The sequence below is a fragment of the Choloepus didactylus genome, chromosome 21, assembly GCF_015220235.1.
Source record: "Choloepus didactylus isolate mChoDid1 chromosome 21, mChoDid1.pri, whole genome shotgun sequence".
In the NCBI taxonomy this organism is placed as follows: domain Eukaryota; kingdom Metazoa; phylum Chordata; class Mammalia; order Pilosa; family Megalonychidae; genus Choloepus; species Choloepus didactylus.
The window spans coordinates 36,389,157-36,416,729 of record NC_051327.1 but is presented as its reverse complement, the minus strand read 5'-3'; the positions used below and the strand labels follow the sequence as shown (position 1 = coordinate 36,416,729).

Genomic DNA, 27,573 nt, shown 5'->3' with positions numbered 1-27,573 from the left:
AAACGCAAAAGGAAATAAGAAAAAGTCTTAAATAGACTTCATAAAGAAGTTATTCAAATAGCTAACAAACATGAAAATGTGCTTAATTTCATCAGAAGGAACTACAAATTAAAACCACAATGTGATACTACTATAAACATACCATCATGGACAGATTGAAAAAGATAATACCTTCAAGTGTCGGCAAAGTTGTGGACTAAATGAAAACTCTCATGTACTTCCAGTGGAAGTGCATGTTGGTACAACTAACTCCTTTGGTAAACTGGTAGTATCAAAGCTGAAAATACACATACCCTATGACTAAGCAACTCCACTTCCAGGCATACGCCCAAAGGAAATGTATATATACATTCACCAAAAGACATGTAAAGAATGTTCATAGCAGCACTATTCATAATTTCCCCAATCTGCAAACAACCCAAATGACTATCAACACTTGTGCATGGATAAACTGTGACCTATTCATCCAATGGAATACTACACAGCAACAAGAATGAACAAACTATTGGTGCTAACAACAGCATGGATGACTCCCACAACACAATGAGTAAAAGAAGCAAGACACAAAAGAGTTCACAGGGTATGATGCCATTTATATAAAGGTGAAAAGCAAGCAAAACCAATTTATGGTGTTAAAAGTGTTAAAAGTTAGGATGGTGGTTACTTGGGTAGGTGTGGCAGAGATGGTGTTGGTGACTAGCAGTGACTAGCATGAGGAAGGCTTTGGTGGATGCCATTGGTGTTGATATTTAAATGTCTGGGTGATATTTACATGCTGTTAACATCATGAAAATCCATCAAACTACACCTTTATTTGGGCAGTTTTCAGGTTATGAAAGTTAACCTTACTTAAAAAATTGTGCGTGCGTTGATGTGATGTTCATGCTTTTCCTGAGAAATCTATCTAAAAACCTGCAAATTAAAGGATGGTCTAACTGGAATCTACTAGCATCTAATAACATAACTTTCATTAAACTGTTCTATTGTCTGCTGCCAATGACAGCTCTTTTATTATGAACCGTATCTGGTGAAAAAAGTAAGGACACTGATGATTTTCCTGGTAATCTTGATGTGCCTAACACATGTTTCCTACTTACATTTTACCTTGGAGAAATTACTAAAATTAGTAATTAAAATTCCTCCAGGTAATATTATTATGTAGCAGTTAAGAACCACTGAGTTCTGGAGACAGAATATCTGCATCTAAATCCTGGTTCTGTTTACTAGATGAGTGTTTAGGAACAAGAGACCCTGCTTCAGTTTCCTCATCTGTAAAAGGGGGATAAATATTAATAAAGAAAGGGTAGGAAGGAGCACATTTGCAAAACAGGAAATTTCTTAAAATCCTCTGGCTGGTAATTACTTTTTTCCCCTTTTGTATCTCTGTAAACATTTCTTCAAATGAAATACAATGCAAGACTATTTTTTAAGCAATATTAATACTTCATTCAATCACATTAGTGAAGTGGTCTCTTCTTGGGTACCTTAGACTTTGATACTTACTTTTCATCTTTAGAAATGATTGCACATAAAGGCATTTTGATCCTAGTTTAGCAAGTTTCTTCTTCATCAAATAGGTTCTGGTCCATGAGCCTTCTATTCTATGAACTTCTACAGCTCATCTGTTCCTGCCTTCCCCATTTTCTTCATATGCTAAAAAGAAAAATGCTTCAACTTCGAAATCCAACTATTACTACAGACATAGAAAGTTAATAGTGTCCCTAATAATCTCAATATCTAAGGCATCAGAAAAAACAAATTAGAAAACATCCTGACCTTCTCTAGAATTACAATAGGGAAACTAGCTACTTCTTTGTCTTTCTGTTTTAAGGGTTTCTTTATTTCTTCAATTATTTTTTAAACTTTCAAATAAATTACACATACAGAAAGGTACACAGATATGTAGGACAGCTATGATGGATGCCCCACCCACCCATGCCCTGAACAATCTGAAACCTACATGGAAATTTAAAAAGTGAAGATAATAAAAATAAAAAGATATGTTTAAATACAGTAGAAAGCTGTAGTGGCAGCCAGGACTGAGGAACCAACATCCCAGAGAGAAGAAATGAGCTAGACATTTGTCAATAATGTTTCTTCAAAGATAATTTGCCAACTAAGCCATGGAGGAATGCTAAGAAGCCAAGCAGAAGATGGATAAAATCGTAGTGGAGTGGTATTGCGGAGGCAAATCGGGAAAACAGGAGGAGCCATAGGAAACACACCAGCTTTCAGGTGAGACTCTTGGAGGGCTATACCACAGGTTTAGGGGTAAATCAGAATAGACTGAGTCTTACAAATCCTGAAAATTGGTCTCAAGTCTGCTCAATTGCTTACTACTGGACTGCTATGTAACAATTTACCCTAAAACTTAATGACATGAAAAACCCAAACATTTATTTTCTCAGATTTGGAGATCAGAAGTACAGTTGGGGGATTCTGGCTCAGGGTCTTTCCTATGGTTGCAGTCAGGATGTCGGCAGAGGCTGCAGTCATTTGAAGGTTTGACTGGGGCTGGAGGATCTGCTTCCAAAGCTTATTCACATAGTTGTTAGCAGGATGCCTCACAAGGTCAGACTACGCATAGACTGCTTAAGCATCCTTGTAACATGGCAGTTAATTTGCCCCAGAGATGTGAAAGGAAATGAAATAAAGCTTCAGTGGCAGAGAGATTACAAAAGGAGCCAAGAGGTCACTCTGGTGGGCACTCTTACGCACAATATAGACAACTCTTTTTAGGTTCTAATGAATTGGAATAGCTAGCAGTAAATACCTGAAACTATCAAACTACAAACCAGAACCCTTGAATCTTGAAGATGATTGTATAAAACTGTAGCTTATGAGGGGTGACAATATGATTGGGAAAGCCACATGGACCACACTCCCCTTTGTCCAGTGTATGGATGGATAAGTAGAAAAACGGGGGCAAAAAAAAAAAAAAAAACAAAAAACAAAAAGCACCCAGTGTTTTTATTTTAATTGTTCTTTTTCACTTCAATTTCTATTCTTATTTTTGTGTGTGTGGTAACGAAAATGTTCAAAAATTAATTTTGGTGATGAATGCACAACTATATAATAGTATATGACTGCATGATATGTGAATATATCTCAATAAAATTGAAATTTAAAAAAAATTAAAAAAAAAAAATCCACCCAGCCTAAGAAACCAAGATGAATGCCAAAAAAAAAGAAAAAATATTTTTTTTTTTGCCCCAGAACAAGAGATCCAATAGAGACCTGTTTTTTTTACGTCCTGATCACAAACTGTCACTTTTACCATATTCTATTATTTAGAAGTGAGTCACTAAGTATAGCCCTAGAAGGGAATTAGTCTTCCTTTTTTAAAGGGAGGAGTATTAAGGAATCTGTGGATATGTTTTCAAAACACCACAGATACTGTACCCCTCTTTTGCTTGCCAGAGGATAGAGTGAATCCACTCTGAAGGAAGATAATACCATGCAGGGCCTCTGTAATTTCAAACAAAATGTCCAGCACTCAAAACAAAACTTAACATGTGTATTAAAATACAGAACAAAGAAAAACAATGAAAACAGAGTTATCAGAAATGGACTCTAAAATAACAGTGATTAAAATGTTCAACACTTGGATGACAAGATGAAAAATTTCACCAGTTTAAAACTATAAAAAAATCATAGAGAAATGGGAGAACTGAAAAATACGTAAATTGAAATTAAGAATTCAATGGATGGGTTTAACAGCCATTAGGACCTGATGAAGAGAGAACCAATAACTACAAAATAGGTGAGTACAAAATAGCCAGACCGAAGAATAGAGAATAAAAAACATGGGATGTACAGAAAAATATTTAATTGGATTCCAGAAGAGAAGACACAAAATGGTGTGGAGGCAGTATCTGAAGAGATATTGGCTAAAAAATTTCAAAAGCTGATGAAAGACATCAAGCCACAGATACACAGAGAGCTATCAGGATCAATTAAGAAACAAAAACAAGCAAGAATTGTATACCATGGATGATTGTATGGTATGTGAATATATTTCAATAAAACTGAATTTAAAAAAAAAAAAAAAAAAGCAAGAGTGCCAAACCTGTATACCCTGCATCTTATGATATACTGATGAAAACCAGAGATAAGTATATCTTAAAATCAACTAAAGAAATAGACATTATCTTCAAATAAGCAACAGTTAAGACTGATGTTACAGAAGAGAATTTAATGACATCTTGAAACTGCTGGAAAAAATAACTGCCTATCTAAAATTCTATAACTAGGAAAAATATCTTTCAAAAATAAAGACAAAATTAAGTCATTTTCAAACAAATAAAAATGGATAGACAATGTTCTGAGCAGACCTAAAAATGGAAATAATAAATGGAATTCTCTAGGCTGAAGGATAATGATCTGAGATAGAGATGGAAATACAGGAAGAAATGGAGAAAGGGTAAATATGAGGATAACTTTATATGAATAATGACTGTATAAAATAGTGATAATATTTTCTTGTGGGATTTAGAAAAATCTAAAATTAAAATGCCTAACACAAAATATGGGGGTCAGTAAATGGAGTTACAGCATTCTAAGGTTAAGCACTATCTGAAAAATGGCAAAAGTAGTAGTTTATGTTAGAATCTAATAAGCAAGAACCCTTATCATGATCTTTAGGATAACTTCTAAAAGACCAAGTGATGCATAACTAGGAAGGTAATGAGAGATGGAAAAAAAAAAAAAGATTAATGCAAAAGAAGGGAGAGAAAGACAGACAGAGGAAAAAGGCCATAAGATAGGTAGAACAAACAGAAAACAAATAGTAACACTGTAGTTATTAAGCTACATATATCAATAAGATTACATTAAATACAAATAGACCAAATTTTCTGATTAAAAGACAATTATTTTCACACTGGATTAAAATATATGTTCAGAGGCGGGGCAAGATGGCAGACTGGTGAGCTGTATGTTTTAGTTACTCCTCCAGGAAAGTAGGTAAAAAGCCAGGAACTGCGTGGACTGGACACCACAGAGCAATCTGTCTTTGGGCATACTTCATACAACACTCATGAAAATGTGGAACTGCTGAGATCAGCGAAATCTGTAAGTTTTTGCGGCCAGGGGACCCGCGCCCCTCCCTGCCAGGCTCAGTCCCGGGGGAGGAGGGGCTGTCAGCTCCAGGAAGGAGAAGGGAGAATTGCAGTGGCTGCTCTCATCGGAAACTCATTCTACTGATTCAAACTCCAACCATAGATAGACTGAGGCCAGACACCAGAGACTCTGAGAGCAGCCAGCCCAGCAGAGAGGAGACGGGCATAGAAGGAAAACAACACGAGAAGCTCCAAAGTAAAAGCAGAGGATTTTTGGAGTTCTGGTGAACACAGAAAGGGGAAGGGCGGAGATCAGGCCTTGAGGCGCATATGCAAATCCCGAAGCAAGGCTGATCTCTCTGCCCAGGGCACCTTTCCTTAATGGCCCTGGTTGCTTTGTCTATTAGCATTTCAATAACCCATTAGATCTCTGTGGTGGGCCGTTTTTTTTTTTTTTTTTTTTTTTTTTTTTTTTTAAATCCTTTTTGCTTTTTCTAAAACAATTACTCTAAGAAGCTCAATACAGAAAGCTTCAAAGAATTGAAATTTGGGCACGTCAAGTCAAGAGCAGAAATAAGAGAGCTCTGAGACAAAAGGCAATAATCCAGTGGCTGAGAAAATTCACTAAACAACACAACTTCCCAAGAAAAGGGGGGTGTCCGCTCACAGCCACCATCCTGGTGGACAGGAAACACTCCTGCCCATCGCCAGCCCCATAGCCCAGAGCTGCCCCAGACAACCCAGTGTGACGGAAGTGCTTCAAATAACAGGCACACACCACAAAACTGGGCGTGGACATTAGCCTTCCCTGCAACCTCAGCTGAATGTCCCAGAGCTGGGAAGGGGGAGCAGTGTGAATTAACAGAGCCCCATTCAGCCATCATTTGAGCAGACTGGGAGCCTCCCAACACAGCCCAGCAGCCCAGAACTGCCCTGGGGGGACGGCACTCACCTGTGACATAGCACAGTCATCCCTCAACAGAGGACCCGGGGTGCACAGCCTGGAAGAGGGGCCCACTTGCAAGTCTCAGGAGCCATACGCCAATACCAAAGACTTGTGGGTCAGTGGCAGAGACAAACTGTGGCAGGACTGAACTGAAGGATTAGACTATTGCAGTAGCTTTAAAACTCTAGGATCATCAGGGAGATTTGATTGTTAGGGCCACCCCCCCTCCCCGACTGCCCAGAAACACGCCCCACATACAGGGCAGGCAACACCAACTACACACGCAAGCTTGGGACACCAATTGGGCCCCACAAGACTCACTCCCCCACTCACCAAAAAGGCTAAGCAGGGGAGATCTGGCTTGTGGAGAACAGGTGGCTCGTGGACGCCACCTGCTGGTTAGTTAGAGAAAGTGTACTCCACAAAGCTGTAGATCTGATAAATTAGAGATAAGGACTTCAACTGGTCTACAAACCCTAAAAGACCCCTATCAAGGACAGCAAATGCCACGAGGCCAAAAACAACAGAAAATTATAAAGCATATGAAAAAACCAGACGATATGGATAACCCAAGCCCAAGCACCCAAATCAAAAGACCAGAAGAGACACACCTAGAGCAGCTACTCAAAGAACTAAAGATGAACAATGAGACCCTAGTACGGGATATGAAGGAAATCAAGAAGACCCTAGAAGAGCATAAAGAAGACATTGCAAGACTAAATAAAAAAATGGATGATCTTATGGAAATTAAAGAAACTGTTGACCAAATTAAAAAGATTCTGGACACTCATAGTACAAGACTAGAGGAAGTTGAACAACGAATCAGTGACCTGGAAGATGACAGAATGGAAAATGAAAGCATAAAAGAAAGAATGGGGAAAAAAATTGAAAAACTCGAAATGGACCTCAGGGATATGATAGATAATATGAAACGTCCGAATATAAGACTCATTGGTGTCCCAGAAGGGGAAGAAAAGGGTAAAGGTCTAGGAAGAGTATTCAAAGAAATTGTTGGGGAAAACTTCCCAAATCTTCTAAACAACATAAATACACAAATCATAAATGCTCAGCGAACTCCAAATAGAATAAATCCAAAAAAACCCACTCCGAGACATATACTGATCACACTGTCAAACATAGAAGAGAAGGAGCAAGTTCTGAAAGCAGCAAGAGAAAAGCAATTCACCACATACAAAGGAAACAGCATAAGACTAAGTAGTGACTACTCAGCAGCCACCATGGAGGCGAGAAGGCAATGGCACGATATATTTAAAATTCTGAGAGAGAGGAATTTCCAGCCAAGAATACTTTATCCAGCAAAGCTCTCCTTCAAATTTGAGGGAGAGCTTAAATTTTTCACAGACAAAGAAATGCTGAGAGAATTTGCTAATAAGAGACCTGCCCTACTGGAGATACTAAAGGGAGCCCTACAGACAGAGAAACAAAGACAGGACAGAGAGACTTGGAGAAAGGTTCAGTACTAAAGAGATTCGGTATGGGTACAATAAAGGATATTAATAGAGAGAGGGAAAAATATGGCAAACATAATCCAAAGGATAAGATGGCCGATTCAAGAAATGCCTTCACGGTTTTAACGTTGAATGTAAATGGATTAAACTCCCCAATTAAAAGATATAGATACGCAGAATGGATCAAAAAAAATGAACCATCAATATGTTGCATACAAGAGACTCATCTTAGACACAGGGACACAAAGAAATTGAAAGTGAAAGGATGGAAAAAAATATTTCATGCAAGCTACAGCCAAAAGAAAGCAGGTGTAGCAATATTAATCTCAGATAAAATAGACTTCAAATGCAGGGATGTTTTGAGAGACAAAGAAGGCCACTACATACTAATAAAAGGGGCAATTCAGCAAGAAGAAATAACAATCGTAAATGTCTATGCACCCAATCAAGGTGCCACAAAATACATGAGAGAAACATTGGCAAAACTAAAGGAAGCAATTGATGTTTCCACAATAATTGTGGGAGACTTCAACACATCACTCTCTCCTATAGATAGATCAACCAGACAGAAGACCAATAAGGAAATTGAAAACCTAAACAATCTGATAAATGAATTAGATTTAACAGACATCTACAGGACATTACATCCCAAATCACCAGGATACACATACTTTTCTAGTGCTCACGGAACTTTCTCCAGAATAGATCATATGCTGGGACATAAAACAAGCCTCAATAAATTTAAAAAGATTGAAATTATTCAAAGCACATTCTCTGACCACAATGGAATACAATTAGAAGTCAATAACCATCAGAGACTTAGAAAATTCACAAATACCTGGAGGTTAAACAACACACTCCTAAACAATCAGTGGGTTAAAGAAGAAATAGCAAGAGAAATTGCTAAATATATAGAGACGAATGAAAATGAGAACACAACATACCAAAACCTATGGGATGCAGCAAAAGCAGTGCTAAGGGGGAAATTTATAGCACTAAACGCATATATTAAAAAGGAAGAAAGAGCCAAAATCAAAGAACTAATGGATCAACTGAAGAAGCTAGAAAATGAACAGCAAACCAATCCTAAACCAAGTAGAAGAAAAGAAATAACAAGGATTAAAGCAGAAATAAATGACATAGAGAACAAAAAAACAATAGAAAGGATAAATATCACCAAAAGTTGGTTCTTTGAGAAGATCAACAAGATCGACAAGCCCCTAGCTAGACTGACAAAATCAAAAAGAGAGAAGACCCATATAAACAAAATAATGAATGAAAAAGGTGACATAACTGCAGATCCTGAAGAAATTAAAAAAATTATAAGAGGATATTATGAACAACTGTATGGCAACAAACTGGATAATGTAGAAGAAATGGACAATTTCCTGGAAACATATGAACAACCTAGACTGACCAGAGAAGAAATAGAAGACCTCAACCAACCCATCACAAGCAAAGAGATCCAATCAGTCATCAAAAATCTTCCCACAAATAAATGCCCAGGGCCAGATGGCTTCACAGGGGAATTCTACCAAACTTTCCAGAAAGAACTGACACCAATCTTACTCAAACTCTTTCAAAACATTGAAAAAAATGGAACACTACCTAACTCATTTTATGAAGCTAACATCAATCTAATACCAAAACCAGGCAAAGATGCTACAAAAAAGGAAAACTACCGGCCAATCTCCCTAATGAATATAGATGCAAAAATCCTCAACAAAATACTTGCAAATCGAATCCAAAGACACATTAAAAAAATCATACACCATGACCAAGTGGGGTTCATTCCAGGCATGCAAGGATGGTTCAACATCAGAAAAACAATCAATGTATTACAACACATTAAAAACTCGAAAGGGAAAAATCAATTGATCATCTCAATAGATGCTGAAAAAGCATTTGACAAAATCCAACATCCCTTTTTGATAAAAACACTTCAAAAGGTAGGAATTGAAGGAAACTTCCTCAACATGATAAAGAGCATATATGAAAAACCCACAGCCAGCATAGTACTCAATGGTGAGAGACTGAAAGCCTTCCCTCTAAGATCAGGAACAAGACAAGGATGCCCGCTGTCACCACTGTTATTCAACATTGTGCTGGAAGTGCTAGCCAGGGCAATCCGGCAAGACAAAGAAATAAAAGGCATCCAAATTGGAAAAGAAGAAGTAAAACTGTCATTGTTTGCAGATGATATGATCTTATATCTAGAAAACCCTGAGAAATCAACGATACACCTACTAGAGCTAATAAACAAATTTAGCAAAGTAGCGGGATACAAGATTAATGCACATAAGTCAGTAATGTTTCTATATGCTAGAAATGAACAAACTGAAGAGACACTCAAGAAAAGATACCATTTTCAATAGCAACTAAAAAAATCAAGTACCTAGGAATCAACTTAACCAAAGATGTAAAAGACCTATACAAAGAAAACTACATAACTCTACTAAAAGAAATAGAAGGGGACCTTAAAAGATGGAAAAATATTCCATGTTCATGGATAGGAAGGCTAAATGTCATTAAGATGTCAATTCTACCCAAACTCATCTACAGATTCAATGCAATCCCAATCAAAATTCCAACAACCTACTTTGCAGACTTGGAAAAGCTAGTTATCAAATTTATTTGGAAAGGGAAGATGCCTCGAATTGCTAAAGACACTCTAAAAAAGAAAAACGACGTGGGAGGACTTACACTCCCTGACTTTGAAGCTTATTATAAAGCCACAGTTGCCAAGACAGCATGGTACTGGCACAAAGATAGACATATAGATCAATGGAATCGAATTGAGAATTCAGAGATAGACCCTCAGATCTATGGCCGACTGATCTTTGATAAGGCCCCCAAAGTCACCGAACTGAGCCATAATGGTCTTTTCAACAAATGGGGCTGGGAGAGTTGGATATCCATATCCAAAAGAATGAAAGAGGACCCCTACCTCACCCCCTACACAAAAATTAACTCAAAATGGACCAAAGATCTCAATATAAAAGAAAGTACCATAAAACTCCTAGAACATAATGTAGGAAAACATCTTCAAGACCTTGTATTAGGAGGCCACTTCCTAGACTTTACACCCCAAAGCACAAGCAACAAAAGAGAAAATAGATAAATGGGAACTCCTCAAGCTTAGAAGTTTCTGCACCTCAAAGGAATTTCTCAAAAAGGTAAAGAGGCAGCCAACTCAATGGGAAAAAATTTTTGGAAACCATGTATCTGACAAAAGACTGATATCTTGCATATACAAAGAAATCCTACAACTCAATGACAATAGTACAGACAGCCCAATTATAAAATGGGCAAAAGATATGAAAAGACAGTTCTCTGAAGAGGAAATACAAATGACCAAGAAACACATGAAAAAATGTTCAGCTTCACTAGCTATTAGAGAGATGCAAATTAAGACCACAATGAGATACCATCTAACACCGGTTAGAATGGCTGCCATTAAACAAACAGGAAACTACAAATGCTGGAGGGGATGTGGAGAAATTGGAACTCTTATTCATTGTTGGTGGGACTGTATAATGGTTCAGCCACTCTGGAAGTCAGTCTGGCAGTTCCTTAGAAAACTAGATATAGAGCTACCATTCGATCCAGCGATTGCACTCCTCGGTATATACCCGGAAGATCGGAAAGCAGTGACACGAACAGATATCTGCACGCCAATGTTCATAGCAGCATTATTCACAATTGCCAAGAGATGGAAACAACCCAAATGTCCTTCAACAGATGAGTGGATAAATAAAATGTGGTATATACACACGATGGAATACTACGCGGCAGTAAGAAGGAACGATCTGGTGAAACATATGACAACATGGATGAACCTTGAAGACATAATGCTGAGCGAAATAAGCCAGGCACAAAAAGAGAAATATTATATGCTACCACTAATGTGAACTTTGAAAAATGTAAAACAAATGGTTTATATTGTAGAATGTAGGGGAACTAGCAGTAGAGAGCAATTAAGGAAGGGGGAACAATAATCCAGGAAGAACAGATAAGCTATTTAACGTTCTGGGGATGCCCAGAAATGACTATGGTCTGTTAATTTCTGATGGTTGTAGTAGGAACAAGTTCACTGAAATGTTGCTATATTATGTAACTTTCTTGGGGTAAAGTAGGAACATGTTGGAAGTTAAGCAGTTATCTTAGGTTAGTTGTCTTTTTCTTACTCCCTTGCTATGGTCTCTTTGAAATGCTCTTTTATTGTATGTTTGTTTTCTTTTTAACTTTTTTTTTCATACAGGTGATTTGAAAAAAGAAGGGAAAGTTAAAAAAAAAAAAAAAAAAAAGATGTAGTGCCCCCTTGAGGAGCCTGTGGAGAATGCAGGGGTATTCGCCTACCCCACCTCCATGGTTGCTAACATGACCACAGACATAGGGGACTGGTGGTTTGATGGGTTGAGCCCTCTACCATAAGTTTTACCCTTGGGAAGACGGTTGCTGCAAAGGAGAGGCTAGGCCTCCCTATATTTGTGCCTAAGAGTCTCCTCCTGAATGCCTCTTTGTTGCTCAGATGTGGCCCTCTCTCTCTGGCTAAGCCAACTTGAAAGGTGAAATCACTGCCCTCCCCCCTACGTGGGATCAGACACCCAGGGAAGTGAATCTCCCTGGCAACGTGGAATATGACTCCCAGGGAGGAATGTAGACCTGGCACCGTGGGACGGAGAACATCTTCTTGACCAAAAGGGGGATGTGAAAGGAAATGAAATAAGCTTCAGTGGCAGAGAGATTCTAAAAGGAGCCGAGAGGTCACTCTGGTGGGCACTCTTATGCACACTTTAGACAACCCTTTTTAGGTTCTAAAGAATTGGGGTAGCTGGTGGTGGATACCTGAAACTATCAAACTACAACCCAGAACCCATGAATCTCGAAGACAGTTGTATAAAAATGTAGCTTATGAGGGGTGACAATGGGATTGGGAAAGCCATAAGGACCAAACACCACTTTGTCTAGTTTATGGATGGATGTGTAGAAAAGTAGGGGAAGGAAACAAACAGACAAAGGTACCCAGTGTTCTTTTTTACTTCAATTGCTCTTTTTCACTCTAATTATTATTCTTGTTATTTTTGTGTGTGTGCTAATGAAGGTGTCAGGGATTGATTTAGGTGATGAATGTACAACTATGTAATGGTACTGTAAACAATCGAAAGTACAATTTGTTTTGTATGACTGCGTGGTATGTGAATATATCTCAATAAAATGATGATTAAAAAAAAAAAAAGATATCTACATAAATAAAAATGTGTTATTCTATGGCAAAAAAAAAAAAAATAAAATAAAATAAAATAAAATATATGTTCAGTTTAATAAATAATTATAAACCTAACAACCATGTAGCCACTGCTCGGGTAAATCTTAAATTATCAGCATTTCAGAAACCCATGTGCCTCTATCCTATATCATAAACCTCTCCCATAAGTAGCATTTTTGGTACTAATTTTCTTGGTTTTTCTGTTTAGATTTATTACCTAGCTTTGATTCCATAAATAGCATACTGTCACTTTTGGCTATTTTTGAATTTTGAACGGAATCATACTATACTTTTGTGTCTCCTTTTCAATTCTGCTTCTATGAGGGTAACTCATACTGGTACATGTGACTGAGGTCCCTTTGCTTTCATTAATGTACCATAATATTCCACTGTCTGAGCTTACCACAATTTATTTTCCTTTTCAACCACAGACTGAAGCTTTTTTTCTTCCAGAGTTTGGCCATTAAGGAAAATGCTGCTAATAAATAGTAGTAGTATATACTATACAACTTTATGTATATACATCTCTAGCTGGGATATATATCAAGGAATGGAACTGCTGGGTCACAAGATAGTCAGATCTTCAACATTTCTAAAAAATACCAAATTGCTTTCTATAGTAGTTTCCCACTTTACTCATCCATAGCAAAATATTAAATAAAAACAAACATCCATTATTTTAAAAACTCACCAATACCTGATATTGTCAGATTTTTACATGATTTATTTTTCCTTACCTGATATGTAATGGTATCTCACTGTGGTTTTAATTTGCATTTCCCGATTACTAATGAAGACGAACACCTTTTCCTGTGTTTATTGGCCACTTGGAAGTCCTCTTCTGTGAAGTGGAAGTACAGGTTTTTGCCCATTTTTCTTTTATATTATCTGGCTTTTATTCATTGATTTGCTGAAGTTCTTTATATATATTCTGGGTACTAGTGTTTTATAAGTTATATGTGCTGTGAGTATTTTCTCCCACTTGATGGCCTGTCTTCTCACTATCTTTATTATGCCTTTTGGGAAAAGAAGTTTCTAATTTTAATGCAGTATAATTTATCAAGTTTTCTTTTATGGTAAGGGGATTTTTGTGTCCTATGAAATTCTTCTCTTTCCAAGTTCACAGAGGCATTCTCCTATCTTACCTTCTAAAAGCTTTGTTATTTTCTTTTAGACATCAGTCCTTAATCCACATGAGATTGATTTTTGTGTACTGTCTGACAATGGGGTCTGAATTAAGACAGAACCACTTATTAACATTCAATCATTTCCCAAATGATCTCCATAAAATCTCTGTCACATACCACAAGAACACATGAACACAGGTTGGTTTACTCTGTTACACTGATCTATTTGTTTAATATTTGTCAATATCACATTGTCCCAATTACTGTAGTTTTGCAGTATCTTGACATCTGATGGCAAATTCCTTCCATTTTGTTTCTCTACCTCAGGGGCATCTTGGCTTCTTCACTCATTGCATTTACATATACATTTTAAAATCCAATCAGCTTGTGAACATCCATAAAATTACACAGTGGGATACTGACTGGAACTGTACTCAATATATACATCAATTGGGAGAGGAGTGAAAACATTTTATAATACTGCATTGCCCAAACCATAAACATAATTCATCTATCCAATTAATTCTTCTTTAGTATCTCTCAATAAAGTTTTGTAACTTTCTTCAGAGTTAATACATATATTATTAAATGTATTCCTAGGTACTTGTTATGTTTTGGTGCTATTTCATGCTGTTGCATCTTTTTAAAAATTTAATTTCTTAATTGTTTATTTCTGATATATAGGAATACAATTTATTTTTATATATTTGAGTTCAGTTCTCTTGCTAAACTCTTAATTCTAATCACTTATCTGTAAGCTCCTTTGGATTTCCTACATGCACACAACCTATTCATCCAAGAACAGTGATAATACTGTTCCTTCTTTTCTAGCCCTTTACATTTTTATTTTTTTCTTGAATTTTTTGCATTCTTGCATTAGCTAAGACATACAGTACAAGGTTTTAAAAAATGGTGACAGCAGGTATCCTTCCATTGTGTATCTGAAAGGGAATACTTCCAACATTTCACCATCAGATTTGCTTTGGGATTTTTGTAGAAATTCATTATCAGATTCCTATCTCCTGAAAGACTGCACTGATTTTTCATTGTTTTTAAATTAACTTTATTTATCAAAAAATTAACAAAAAAAGCATTTCCAAATAAAACATAGCAAAGGAATAAAACAAAAACAAATATTCTGAAATAACTTCATTTCTTCCAATATGCTCCTACCATACCACAAAAAAAGTAACAAACCAGTCATTCCTGAGCATTCCCATATCATTAAGATTACCCTCAATATCTTATCTGTTCTTATTATTGTTCCCCCTTCATTATACAATATAACAGATTTGTTAACATTTTTCACAAAGTTCACATTAGTGTTAGCATACAGTATCTCTCCTTGTGTAATTGACTTATTTCATTCAACATTATGTCCTCAAGGTTCATCCATGTTGTCATATGCTTCCTGACCTCATTCCTTCTCACTGCATCGTACATTTGTACTTCATTATGTTTGTACACTCATCTGGTGTACAATATGTAGATTGTTTCCATCTCTTGGCAATTGTGAATAATACCGCTACGAACATCAGTGTGTAAATATCTGTTCATGTCACTGCTTTCATGTCCTCTAGGTAAATATTTGAGAAGTGAAACTGCTGGATCGTAGGGTAACCCAATATCTAGTTTTCTTAGGAACCACCAAACTGTCTTCCAGAGTGCCTGAACCATTATACAGTCCCACCAGCAATAAGAGTTCCAATTTCTCTACATCCTCTCCAGCATTTGTAGTTTCCTGTCTGTTTAATGGCAGCCATTCTTACTGGTGTGAGGTGATACCTCATCGTGGTCTTAATTTGCATGTCCTAATAATTAGCAAAGATGAACATTTTTTCATGTGTTTTTTAGCCATTTATATTTCCTTTTCAGAGAAATGTTTTTTCATATCTTTTGCCCATTTTATAACTGGGCTACTTGTACTAATGTTGTTGAGTTGTAAGATTTCTGTATCTATATAAAATATCAGTTTCTTATCAGATAGATGGTTTCCAAATATTTTCTCCCATTGAGTTGGCTGTCTCTTTACTTTTTTGACAAATTCCTTTGAGGTACAGAAGGTTTTAAGTCTGAGGAGTTCCCATTTATGTTTTCTTTTATTGTTTGTGCTTTAGGTGTAAGGTCTAAGAAGCAACCTCCTAATACTATATGTTTTGAAGATGTTTCCCTATATTATCTTCTAGGAGTTTTATAGTGCAGTCTCATATTGAGAGCTCTGATCCATGCTGAATTAATTTTTGTATAAGATGTAAGGTAGGGGTCCTCTTTCATTCTATTAGATACAGATATCCAATTCTCACAGCCCCATTTGTTGAAGAGGCTATTATGTCCCAATTCAGTGGATTTGGGGGCCTTACCAAAAATCAGTTGACCATTGTTCTATTTTGCTGATGCTACTGGGATGCAAAACACCAGAGATGGATTGGCTTTTATAAAAAGGGGGTTTATTTGGCTACACAGTTAAGTCTTAAGGCCACATAAAGTGTCCCAAGGTAACACATCAGTAATCGGGTACCTTCACTGGAGGATGGCTAATGGTGTCCAGTAAACCTTTGTTAGCTGGGAAGGCACATGGCTGGCATCTGCTCCAAAGTTCTGGTTTCAAAATGGCTTTCTCCCAGGACGTTCCTCTCTAGCAAGCTTGCTCCTCTTCAAAACGTCACTCACAGCTGCACTGAGTTTCTTCTCTTAAGTCAGCTCATTTATATGGCTCCACTGATCAAGGCCCACCCTGAATGGGTGGGGCCATGCCTCCATGGAAATAACCCATCAGTTATCATCTACAGTTGGGTGGGGTGCATCTCCATGCAAACAACCTAATCCAAACATTCCAACTTAATCCCCACTATTATGTCTGCCCCATAAGATTGCATCAAAGAATATGGCTTTTTCTGGGGGACATAATACATTCAAACCGGCACAACCATGCATCTGGGGGTCTATTTCCGAATTCTCAATTCGATTCCATTGATCAGCATGTATTTCTTTGTGCCAATACCATGCTGTTTTGACCACTGTGGCTTTAAAGTAGACTTCAAAGTCAGGCAGTGTGTCCTCCCACTTTTTCTTTTTTAGAGTATTTTTAGCAGTTTGAGGCATTTTCCGCTTCCAAATAAATTTGATGTCTAGCTTTTCCAGGTGTGCAAGGTAAATTGTTGGAATTTTGAGGGGAACTGCATTAAATCTGTAGATCAGTTTTGGTAAAATTGACGTCTTAACCATGTTGAGCCTTCCTATCTATGAACACAGAATATCTCTCCATTTCTTTAGCGTGCCTTCTATTCTTTATTAGTAGAGTTATGCAGTTTTCTGTGTAGAGGTCTGTGACAGTTTGGATGTATCATGTCCCCCAAAATGCAATGTTCTTTAATGAAATATTGTGGGGGCAGACATATTAGTGTTGATTAGGTGGGAATCTTTGGATTAGGTTGTTTCCATGGAGATGTGATACACCCAACTGTGGATAATACCTTTGATTAGATTATTTCCATGGAGGTGTGGTTTTGCCCATTCAGTGTGGGTCTTAATTAAATCACTGGAGTCCTATAAGTGCTCAGAAAGGAGGAGCTCAGTGCTGCAGCTTAGAGAGACATTTTAAAGATGGCTGTTAAAAGCTGACACTGACATTTTGGAAAACGCCATTTTGAAACACAACCTGGGAACAAGCAGATGCCAGTCACGTGCCTCCCCACTAACAGAGGTTTTCTGAATGCCATCGGCCATCCTTCAGTGAAGGTACCCTATAGTTGATGCCTTAGCTGGACACTTTACGGCCTTAAGACTGTAACTTTGTAACCAAATAAACCCCCTTTATAAAAGCCAATCCATTTCTGTTATTTTGCATGATGGCAGCATTAGCAAACTGGAACAAGGTCTTTTACATCCTTGGTTTAAGTTTATGACTATGTACTTAATTTTTTTTAGTTGCTATTGAAAATGGAATCTTTTTCTTAAGTGTCTCTTCAGTTATGTCATTTCTACTGTACAGAAACATTATTGACTTATGTGCATTAATTAATCTTATATCCCGCCACGATGCTGAATTTATTAGCTTAAGCAGGTGTATCGTTGATTTCTCAGGGTTTTCCAAGTATAAGATCATATCATCTGCAAATAATGAAGTTTTGCTTCTTCCTTTCCAATTTGGATGCTGTTTATTTCTCTTTCTTGCTGAACTGCTCTGGCTAGAGCTTCTAATACAATGTTGTATAATAGTGGTGACAACAGACATCCTTGTCTCATTTCTGATCTTAGAGGGAAAAGCTTTCTGTCTCTCACCATTGAGTACTCTACTGGCTATGGCTTTTCATATATATGCCCTTTATCATACTGAGGAAGTTTCCTTTAATTCCTAACTTTTGAAGTGTTTTTATCATAAAAAGATGCTGCATTTTGTCGAATGCTTTTTCAGCATCTACTGAGCCAATCATTTGATTTTTCCCTTTTGATTTGTTAATATGTTGTATTACGTTGACTGATTTTCTTATGTTGAACCACCCCTGATGCATGGGATGAACCCCACTTGGTCAGGGTGTATAATTTTTCAGTGTGTCTTTGAATTTGATTTGCAAGTATTTTGTTGAGAATTTTTGCATCTATTTTCATTAGGGAAATCAGCCTATAGTTTTCCTTTCTTGTAGCATCTTCATCAGGTTTTGGTATTAGAGTGATGTTGGCATCATAAAATTAGTTAGGTAGTGTTCCATTTTCTTCAATTTTTTTGAAAGAATTTAAGTAGGAATGGTGTCAGCTCTTTTTGGAAAGTTTGGTAGAACTCCCCTGTGAAGCCATCTGGCCCTGGGCTTTTATTTGTAGGAAGGTTTTTGATAATTGCTTGGATCTCTTTACTTGTGATTGGTTTGTTGAGTTCTTCTATTTCTTCTTTATTCAGTCCAGGTTGTTTGTGTGTTTTCAGGAAATTATCCATTTCCTCTAAATTATCTAGTTTGTTGGCATAGAGTTATTCATAGTATCCTCTTACGGTATTTTTGGTTTCTTCAGGATCTGTAGTAATATCTCCTCTCTTGTTTATATTTTATTTTGGTCTTCTCTCTTTTTTGACTTTGTCAGTCTAGCTAAGGGTTTGTCAATCTTGCTGATCTTCTCAAAGAACCAACTTTCTGTTTTATTTATTCTACTGTTTTTTTGTTTGTTTCCCATATCATTTATTTCTGTCTCAATCCTTGTTATTTCTTTTGTTCTACCTGCTTTAGATTTAGTTTGCTGATCATTTTCTAGCTTTTTCAGTTGTTCCATTTGTTCTTTGACTTTAGTTCTTTCTTACTTTTTAATGTATACATTTAGAGCTATAAATTTCCCTCTCAATGGCACCTTTGCTGCATCCCATAAATTTTGATATGTTGTGTTCTCATTTTCATTCGTCTTTAGACATTTAGCAATTTTTCTTGCAATTTCTTCTTTGATCCACTGTTTGTTTAGAAGTATGGTTCTTTGATAATTATTAACTTCTAGTTGTATTCCATTGTGGTCAGAGAATGTATTTTGAATAACTTAAGTCTTTTTTAATTTATTGAGGCTTGTTTTATGCTCAAGCTTATGAGCTATCCTGGAGAAAGTTCAATGAGCACTAGAGAAGAATGTATATCCTGGTAATTTGGGATGTAATGTTCTATACACATCTGCTAAGTTTAATTAGTTTAACATTAAGTTAATATTAAGTTCTCAATTTCCTTACTGATCTTCTGTCTAGATGATCTATCTATAGGAGAGAGTGTCATATTAAAAGTCTCCCATAATTACTGTGGAAACATCTATTGCTTCCTTCAGTTTTGCCAATATTTGTCTCATATACATTGGAACACCATGATTAGGTGCATAAATGTTTATGATTGTTATTCTTGGTGAATAGTCCCTTTAATTAGTATATGGTGTTCTACTTTGTCTCTTATAACATCCTTGGATTTGAAGTCTATTTTATCTGAAATTAGTATCACTACCTCTGCTTTCTTTTGGCTGTAGCTTGCATGGAATTTTTTCCCCATCCTTTCACTTTCAATTTCTCTGTGTCACTAGGTCTAAGATGAGTCCTTATAAACAACATATTGATGGTTCATATTTTATAGCTCATTCTGTCAATCTATGTTTTTTAAGTGGGGAGTTTAATCCATTCACATTCAATGTTATTACTGTGAAGGCTGTTTTTGAATCAGCCATCTTATCCTTTGGTCTCTATTTGTTGGATCTATTTTTACTTTCTCTTTCTTTATTTCCTTTAAGATACCCTTACTAAGACTCTTTAGTTCTGTGCCCTTCTCCGGACCTCTCTCTCCTTCTGTTTTTTTCCCTCAGCTGGTAGAGCTCCCTTTAGTAGTTCCTGTAGGGCAGGTCTCTTGTTAACAAATTCTCTCAGCATTTGTTTGTGAAAATTTTAAACTCTCCTTCAATTTAGAAGGAGAGCTTTGCTGGGTGAAGAATTATTGGCTGGCAATTTTTCTCTTTCAGAATTTTAAATATATCATACCACTGCCTTCTGACCTCCTTGGTGCCCACTGAATAGTCAGTCCTCAATCTTCTATTGTCTCCCTTGTATGTGGTCAATTGCTTCTCTCTTGCTGCTTTCAGAACTTTCTCCTTCTCTTCAGCATTCAACAATCTGATCAGGATATGTCTTGGAATGGGTTTATTTGGATTTATTCTATTTGGAGTTGAGAATCTTTGATTCGCATATTTATGTCATTTAGAAGGGTTGGGAAGTTTCCCCCAACAATATCTTTGAATACTCTTCCTAGCCCTTCACTTTTCTCTTCTTCTCTGGGACAATAATTCTTATATTTATGCGCTCCATATTGTCCATTATTTCCCTGAGATCCACTGCAAAGTTTTCAGTTTTTTTCACCATTCCTTCTTTTGTGCTTTCACTTTCCATCACCCAATCTTTGAGTTCCCTAATTTGGTCCTCTACCTCTTCAAATCTAGTGTTATATGTCTCAAGAATATTTTTAATTTGGTCAACAGTCTCTTTTATTTCCATAAGATCCGCATTTTTTTTAATTTATTTACTCTTGCAAATTCTTCTTTCTGCTCTTCTAGGGTCTTCTTCATGTCCTTTATATCCTGAGCCATAATATTAGTGTTTGTGAGTATTTCTTTGACTAATTGCCCAGATTCTGTGTCTCTTCTGGGTTTTTGATTGGGACATTTGGGTTATCCATATCTTCTAGTTTCTTCATATGCTTTGTAATTTTCTGTTGGTTTTGACCTCTTGACATTTGCTTATCTTGATAGAGTTCTTTTAGAGTATGCAAGATTATTTGAACATTCATCTAAAATTTGACAGAGATACAATCTGGAGGAGTTACTTTCCTGACGTACCATCAGATGACACTCCTGAGCCACCTTTTACCCTTAAGCCAGTTCTCCTCAACTTCATTTATGTACTAAGTGGGAGTCCAAGCCATATGGGGGTTCAATCAATGTACCAATTTTCCATGTGCACTGGGGACGGTCAGTCCCATGGGTGGTTGGCGTGCCCTGTGCAGTTTGGCAGGGAGTCCAGTCCAGGACCCAGTGGTCCTGGTCATTCCTGGGTCTGCAGGTGGTGTACTCTGGGACTGCAGAGCTTTCAGCTCAAATGGCCCACTGTCCCTCTCTGCCATGTGCTCATGAGTCCCTGGGATTGGGAGACAGCTCCTGGCACTTTCGTACGGCACCCCATCTTTATGCTGTGTGCACCGCAGGCCTCTGTGGAGGAAGGGTGTACACCTACAAAAGCCCACCAGATCCTGAACTCCCTCAAGGAAACTCCTGGCTGCTGGGCTGTAAAAGGTTATCTCCCAGCCAACTACAAACTCCTGACCCTGGGGCTGTGAAAGGCTGTCTCACAGGCAGTTGCAAAGTCCCAGCCCTAGTGCCACAAAAGACCATCTCCCAAGCAACTGCAAAGATGGCTGCAATGGGCGTGTAAAACCATCCCCTTCCGTGGTCGTCTACCTGCTTGAACCACCAGTCCCTGGCACGGGAGCTCTTGGCTGCAGATATGTGAATTGTTATCCCGAGTCTAGTACTTTGGAGGATGCCTGGGGTATGGAAGGCTACATCCCTCCATGCCATCAGCCAGCTCAGTGGCGTTCCAGGCTGCACACTCACCCGTCTTGAATGCAGCCTCTCGGTTTCTCCAAGTAAGCATTCACCATGGGTACAGAAGTCCTTGCTCAGGCAGTGGGATCCTGGAACTGCTGTCCTGGAGCATGTTCTATCCTTTATTTAGTGTTTTTCATGGAGCAGAATCCTGCTCTGTCTCTCCTAATCTGCCATCTTGGAAGCATCCTAGTGATTTTTCATTGTTAAACCAATTTTGGACTCCTGAACTGTTCCAGTTTGCTAATGCTGCCATTATGCAAAATACCAGAAATGGATTGGCTTTTATAAAGGGGGTTTATTTGGTTACAAAGTTATAGTCCTAAGGCCATAACCGTGTCCAAAGAAAGTTATCAACAGTAGGGTACCTTCACCAAAGGAAAGCCAATGGTGTCTGGAAAATCTATTAGCTCAGAAAACATGCAGCAGGCATCTGCTTGCTCCCAGGCTGCATTTCAAAATGGCTTTCTCCCAGGACATTTCTCTCTAGGCATCTGGGGGTATTCTCTTAGTTTCTCCCAGGTTAACTCTGGAGTAGCAAAAGTCTACTTTCAATTCGTGTCTTCAAAATATCTTTTGGCTGCAGCTGCTCTCCAAAATGCCACTCAGTTGCTCTGAGGTCCTTCAGTCTGTGAGATTTTTAAGGGCTCCAGCAATTAAATCAGGCCCACCCTGAATGGGCAGGGCCCATAGCTCCATGGAAATTATCTAATCAAAGGTCTCACCCAGGTGATTGAGTCACATCTCCATGGAAACACTTGATCAAAGGATTCCAACTTAATCAACACTAATATCTGCCCCCACAAGATTGCATCAAAGAACATGGCTTTTTCTGGGGGACATAATATATCCAAACTGGCAAATGAACTAAACTCAGCTTTTATAGATTGTTGAACCTGGTTGACTAGTATCTTGTTTAGGATATCTGCACCCATTTCATGAATTAAAGTGGGCTGTGATTTCCATTTCTATAAAATTTTTAATTGATTTTTTAGTATTAGGGTTATGCTAGCCTCATAAGATGAACTGAAGAATTATCTCTTTTTTCCTATTCAATGGAAGAGTTTGTTTAAAACTGGTGGTATTTCTTCCTTTAATGTTTTATAAAACTCACTACTGAAGCAATCTGGGCCAAGTTACACACCTATTACACCTATTCTCATATATCAAAGGCTGAAAGTGCTGCCTGAAAAAATTCTAGGTTCTTCCTTCAGTATAGAGCATAAGATGAATTTGTTCACGTGACAGATACAAGTCATAGCTAAATTTTACATACTAGCCCATGAAGTTCTATTTTAATGCTATCTTCATTTTTTCACTTCCATCACCAGCACTTTTTTTTGTCATGTCATGAGTTTCAGCATGTGTAGCAACAACTGGAACAACACAGACTCACTAAAATATGGCTGCTGCCTTCACCAACTATATGCATTCCTCACACAGCAGCTTCTGGGCTCAAGACTCCAGAGTGGGCCTCAGGATCATGCAATATTAGAGTTTATCTCAAAGAGTCAAGACTGTATGTTAAATTCCCAAATACCAAGAATCTACTGTAAGTGGTGTAGATCCGTGATGCTTCTCCTTCATTTTATAGCATCTTTATTTGGAAGGAAGGAAGGTGTTCTTCAATGACCATCATTTAATTCACTTGTTTTTGGTTATATTATTTTCCTCTTTTTAAAAACCAAGGCATAATTTAACATATAAAGTAAAACTATAAGGCATTTTAATGATTGAATGTCAAGAATAAATAATCAACATTATAAAGATTCAAACCCATTGAGAATCATCAGTGAAAAGAATCCACTAAAATGAGACTCCAAGAAAGTTAATACAGGCCAGGCTTACCAATCAGGCTTCTTTGTTAAACTTAATTATTCTTTCTACCAGACCCAAACTTCTAGACTAGATCTGACATTAGGTATCTCAGCTGCTTTGATTCAACTAGACAAATAAATTAACTTATTCACTATAATTTGAAGTTATCATGATACTGCTTTAGACATGCAAGGAATTAATTGTAGGTACTTGTATCCCCTAGCCTTATCTACTCTCCCATGTAATTTTTTTTTAATTACAGTCTTATAGGGCCTTTAATATTTCCACATGTATAACTTGAAACCAACACCAGTGATCCAGTTAAATCATTCCAATCACCACACCAAAGATGGAAAGCATTTCAGTAAAAACCTGATCACCTGACCAATCCAAAATTTTAGTACTCTTAAAACAATAATGACAAGAACTTTGGAGAACCAGTTCCATTCCTTCATAATGACCAAAACAGTATTCATGTGAATATGAAGCTTTAGTTTATTTTATGCTTAAGTAGGAAAAGTGGATATGTTTACAAGCATACATTTACATACATAAGCTTATGCATTTTTGAACAAATACCCACCTTTCAGAAACCGATTCAGCATGATCCAGTGACAAATTAATCTTTTCATTTGCTTTCTCTGGAAGTTTAGACAGTTCATAGTTCACAGAAATCATTTTTTCATCTGGACTATTAACTGACTCTTGAATCTCATCCACATTCATAGTCTCTGGATTTACAGCCTATTAAATAGATAAAGAAAAAGCAGTTTGGGGGGGGGGGCTACCAATTGTGTTCTTCCACACAAAATTCATAACAGGTAAAATTTCACTTTGAAAATTATTCTCACAGTATTTTTGCATACATATGGCCAAACATTTATTTAACTATTTGAATTTCAATGAATGATAACCAAGTCATGGTTTTCCTGCCAAAATACATTTTTAAAAATCAAAGAAATGAAAATAAATGGTGGTACAAATCAACTTCTTAATACCTCAGTATTATTAACAAGTGCATTTATAGGTACTAATGACTTCTTACCTTGATAAAAGTGAGTCCTCAGACAACATTCCTATTACACTAAGTTTTAGGAACTAATTAACACTAGACTTTAACAAGGTGGCACAGACTCTCTTTTCTATGCTCCATCCCTCAAAGTGCAACTAAATACCCTAGAAATCGTTCAACGGATAATCATAGAACAATTCTGAAAGCTGAAAGACCTCAAAACTTGAGGAACGACACCACAGTGAGTGCTCTAAGTATTCTTTCTATTCCCCATATATTCTGGTCTGAATGATGGAGAGGCCAGGGACCAATCCTAGAGTGGCCCAATCCACTGCAGCAATGGCAGCAGCAATAGCAGCAGCAGCAGCAGCAGCAGCAGCAGCAGGGCCCAGCCAGGTAGCTATCCCTCACCCTACATTCTGGGCAGCAGGGCCTGGCCAGAAACTCATCCTCCACTCTACACACCTGGAGGATTGGTAAAACCTGAATCACTGCTGTAGCACTGTCAGCTGGGTCCCCACCTGATGCTTGGGGCCACAGGAGCCTAACTGGTGGCCGCAGCAGTGCCAGCAGAACCTAGCCATAGACCAATCCCCTACTCCACACTCAGAAGAGTGGTGGGCCAAATCCATCACAGTATCTCCAGCACCATCACCCAAACTTCGGGTAGTGGTGGGACTAAACAAGTGAAGCATCACCAGCATCTGTACCCCACATCTGGGACAACAGCAAGTGAAATCCATTGCAGTGGCAATAACCAGAGACTGGTGTTTCCTGAACTTCCCACCCAACAGCGCAAGGCAGCCCGAGCCAGAAGAATGAAGCCACCCAGAATAGTATTGCCAAGGCTCTGAAAAGTAAATTGTCATTGGGACTATAGTTCACAAAAGGAGGCCTATGTGCTAAACCTAAAAACAGTAGCTATCTGCTGAAAAAGAATTGCATGTCCTTATTTCTTCAAAGAGCCCTCTGTGTGACTGAACGTTGATCTTTTGACCTTTTCAAGACACAAGCAAAAGGCTGTCCAAATACACCCTTGGCTTTCTATTGAATGCTTTTCTGATGGTTAACCTCCTAACTTGAGTGTCTTACAATCTGGATAGGCTGAGAATTTCCCAAAATAACAAGTCCTGATTCCTTTTTTGCTTATTAGTTACTCCTTCAATTTATCTTTCGTCTCTGATTTTTTTTATAAGCAGCAAGAAGAAATCAGGCTGCATCTTCAACACTTTGCTTGGAAATCTCAGCTAAATAAATATCCAAGTTCACTGCTTAGTTATCCTTTCCAAATAACTGTAGGATATAATTGAACTATGTTTTTACCCACTATACAGCAAGGATCCTCCTTGAGTTTCCAATAACATGTTCATTTCCTTCTGAGCTCTCACTAATGCTGCTTTTATGGCATATGTGCTGGTTGGAATCTGGTATGTACCCCACAAAAGACTATGTTCTGTTAACCCACTCTTTTTGGGGCAGACCTATTGTGGGTAGGATCTTTTGATTAGGTTGTTTCCATGTATATGTGACCTACCAAATTGTGGGTGAGACTTTTTGATTAGATTATTTCCATGGAGCTGTGACCCCCGCCCATGCAAGGCGGGTCTTATTTAGTTTACTGGAGTCCTTAAGAGAGCCCAGAGCCAAAACAAACCCCAGATGCTTGGAGATGCAGACAGAAAGACGTTTGGAGATGCTAAGCTAAGAGATGAAGCCCAGAGTATGCCCCAGAGAAGCTAAGTGAGAACCCACAGATGCTTAAAGAGAAAGCCACTGGAATCAGAAGCTAAAAAGCAATGCAACCCAAGAGCAAAGGACAAGCAGATGCCAGCTAAGTGCCTTTCCAGCTGACAGAGGTGTTCCAGACACCACTGGCCCCTCTTCAGTGAAGGTATCCTCATATTGATGCCCGAGCTTGGACACTTTCATGACCTTATAATTGTAAATCTGTAACCTCATACTTCTCCCTTATAAAAGCCAATCCATTTCTGGTATATCGCATTCCAACAGCTTTAGCAAACCGAAACAGTGTATTTCTACCAACAGTCCATTATGAAGATTTAGGTATTCGCTAAAGCGATTTAAGTTTCTTCTGCTGTGCTCTTCACCTTCTGAGTGCTCAGGGCAGTTTTCAACATCCATATTTCTACTAATAGTCTCTTTGAGGCAATCCAGCTTTTTTTCTTAATTATGTGCCTCAAAATTCTTCTAGCCTTTACCCATTATCCCATTCTAAAGCCACCTCCATGTTTTTTGTTATTAGTTACAGAAGCAACTCACTCTGGCATCAAAGTCTGTTATTAGTTTCCTCATGATGCTGTAATAAATCACACAAACTGTGTGGCTTAAGACAAATGAAATTCTCTCACAGTTCTAGAGGCCAGAAGACTGAAATCAGTTTCACTGGGCCAAAATCATTATGTCGGCAAGGCCAACATGGAGAATATGTTTCCTTTCCTTTTCCAGCTTCCAGAGGCTGCCTCCATTCCTTGGCTCATGGCCTCTTCCCTCATCTTCACTGTGCATCATTCCCACCTCTGCTTCCATCGTCCCATCTCCTCCTTCTTCAACTCTCCTGTCACCCTCTTATCAGGACTCTTGTGATTATGATAAGCTCCCTAGATAATCCAGAACTATTTCCCCATCTCAAATTCCTCAATTTAATCACATCTACAAAGTCCCTTTCACCATATCAGGTAGCGTATTCACAGATTCCAGGGACTAGGATGTGAACATATTTGGGAGACCATTATTCAGACAACCACAGCTATA

The 27,573-nt window shown here is 37.8% G+C and overlaps 1 protein-coding gene across 5 annotated transcripts in view; it reads right to left on the bottom strand.

Moving 5' to 3' along the window:
• The window catches only part of ATF7IP2 (activating transcription factor 7 interacting protein 2), a 95,351-nt gene that overhangs the window by 39,085 nt on the left and 28,693 nt on the right, over positions 1-27,573 (bottom strand). For 4 of the 5 annotated variants that reach the window (XM_037815425.1, XM_037815428.1, XM_037815426.1 and 1 more), the window contains one exon: positions 24,373-24,533. In XM_037815425.1, the coding sequence (XP_037671353.1) occupies positions 24,373-24,533 (161 nt within the window). Of the gene's footprint in view, positions 1-1,533; positions 1,654-24,372; positions 24,534-27,573 lie in introns of those variants that run through there. The other variant, XM_037815430.1, reaches the window with a different exon arrangement.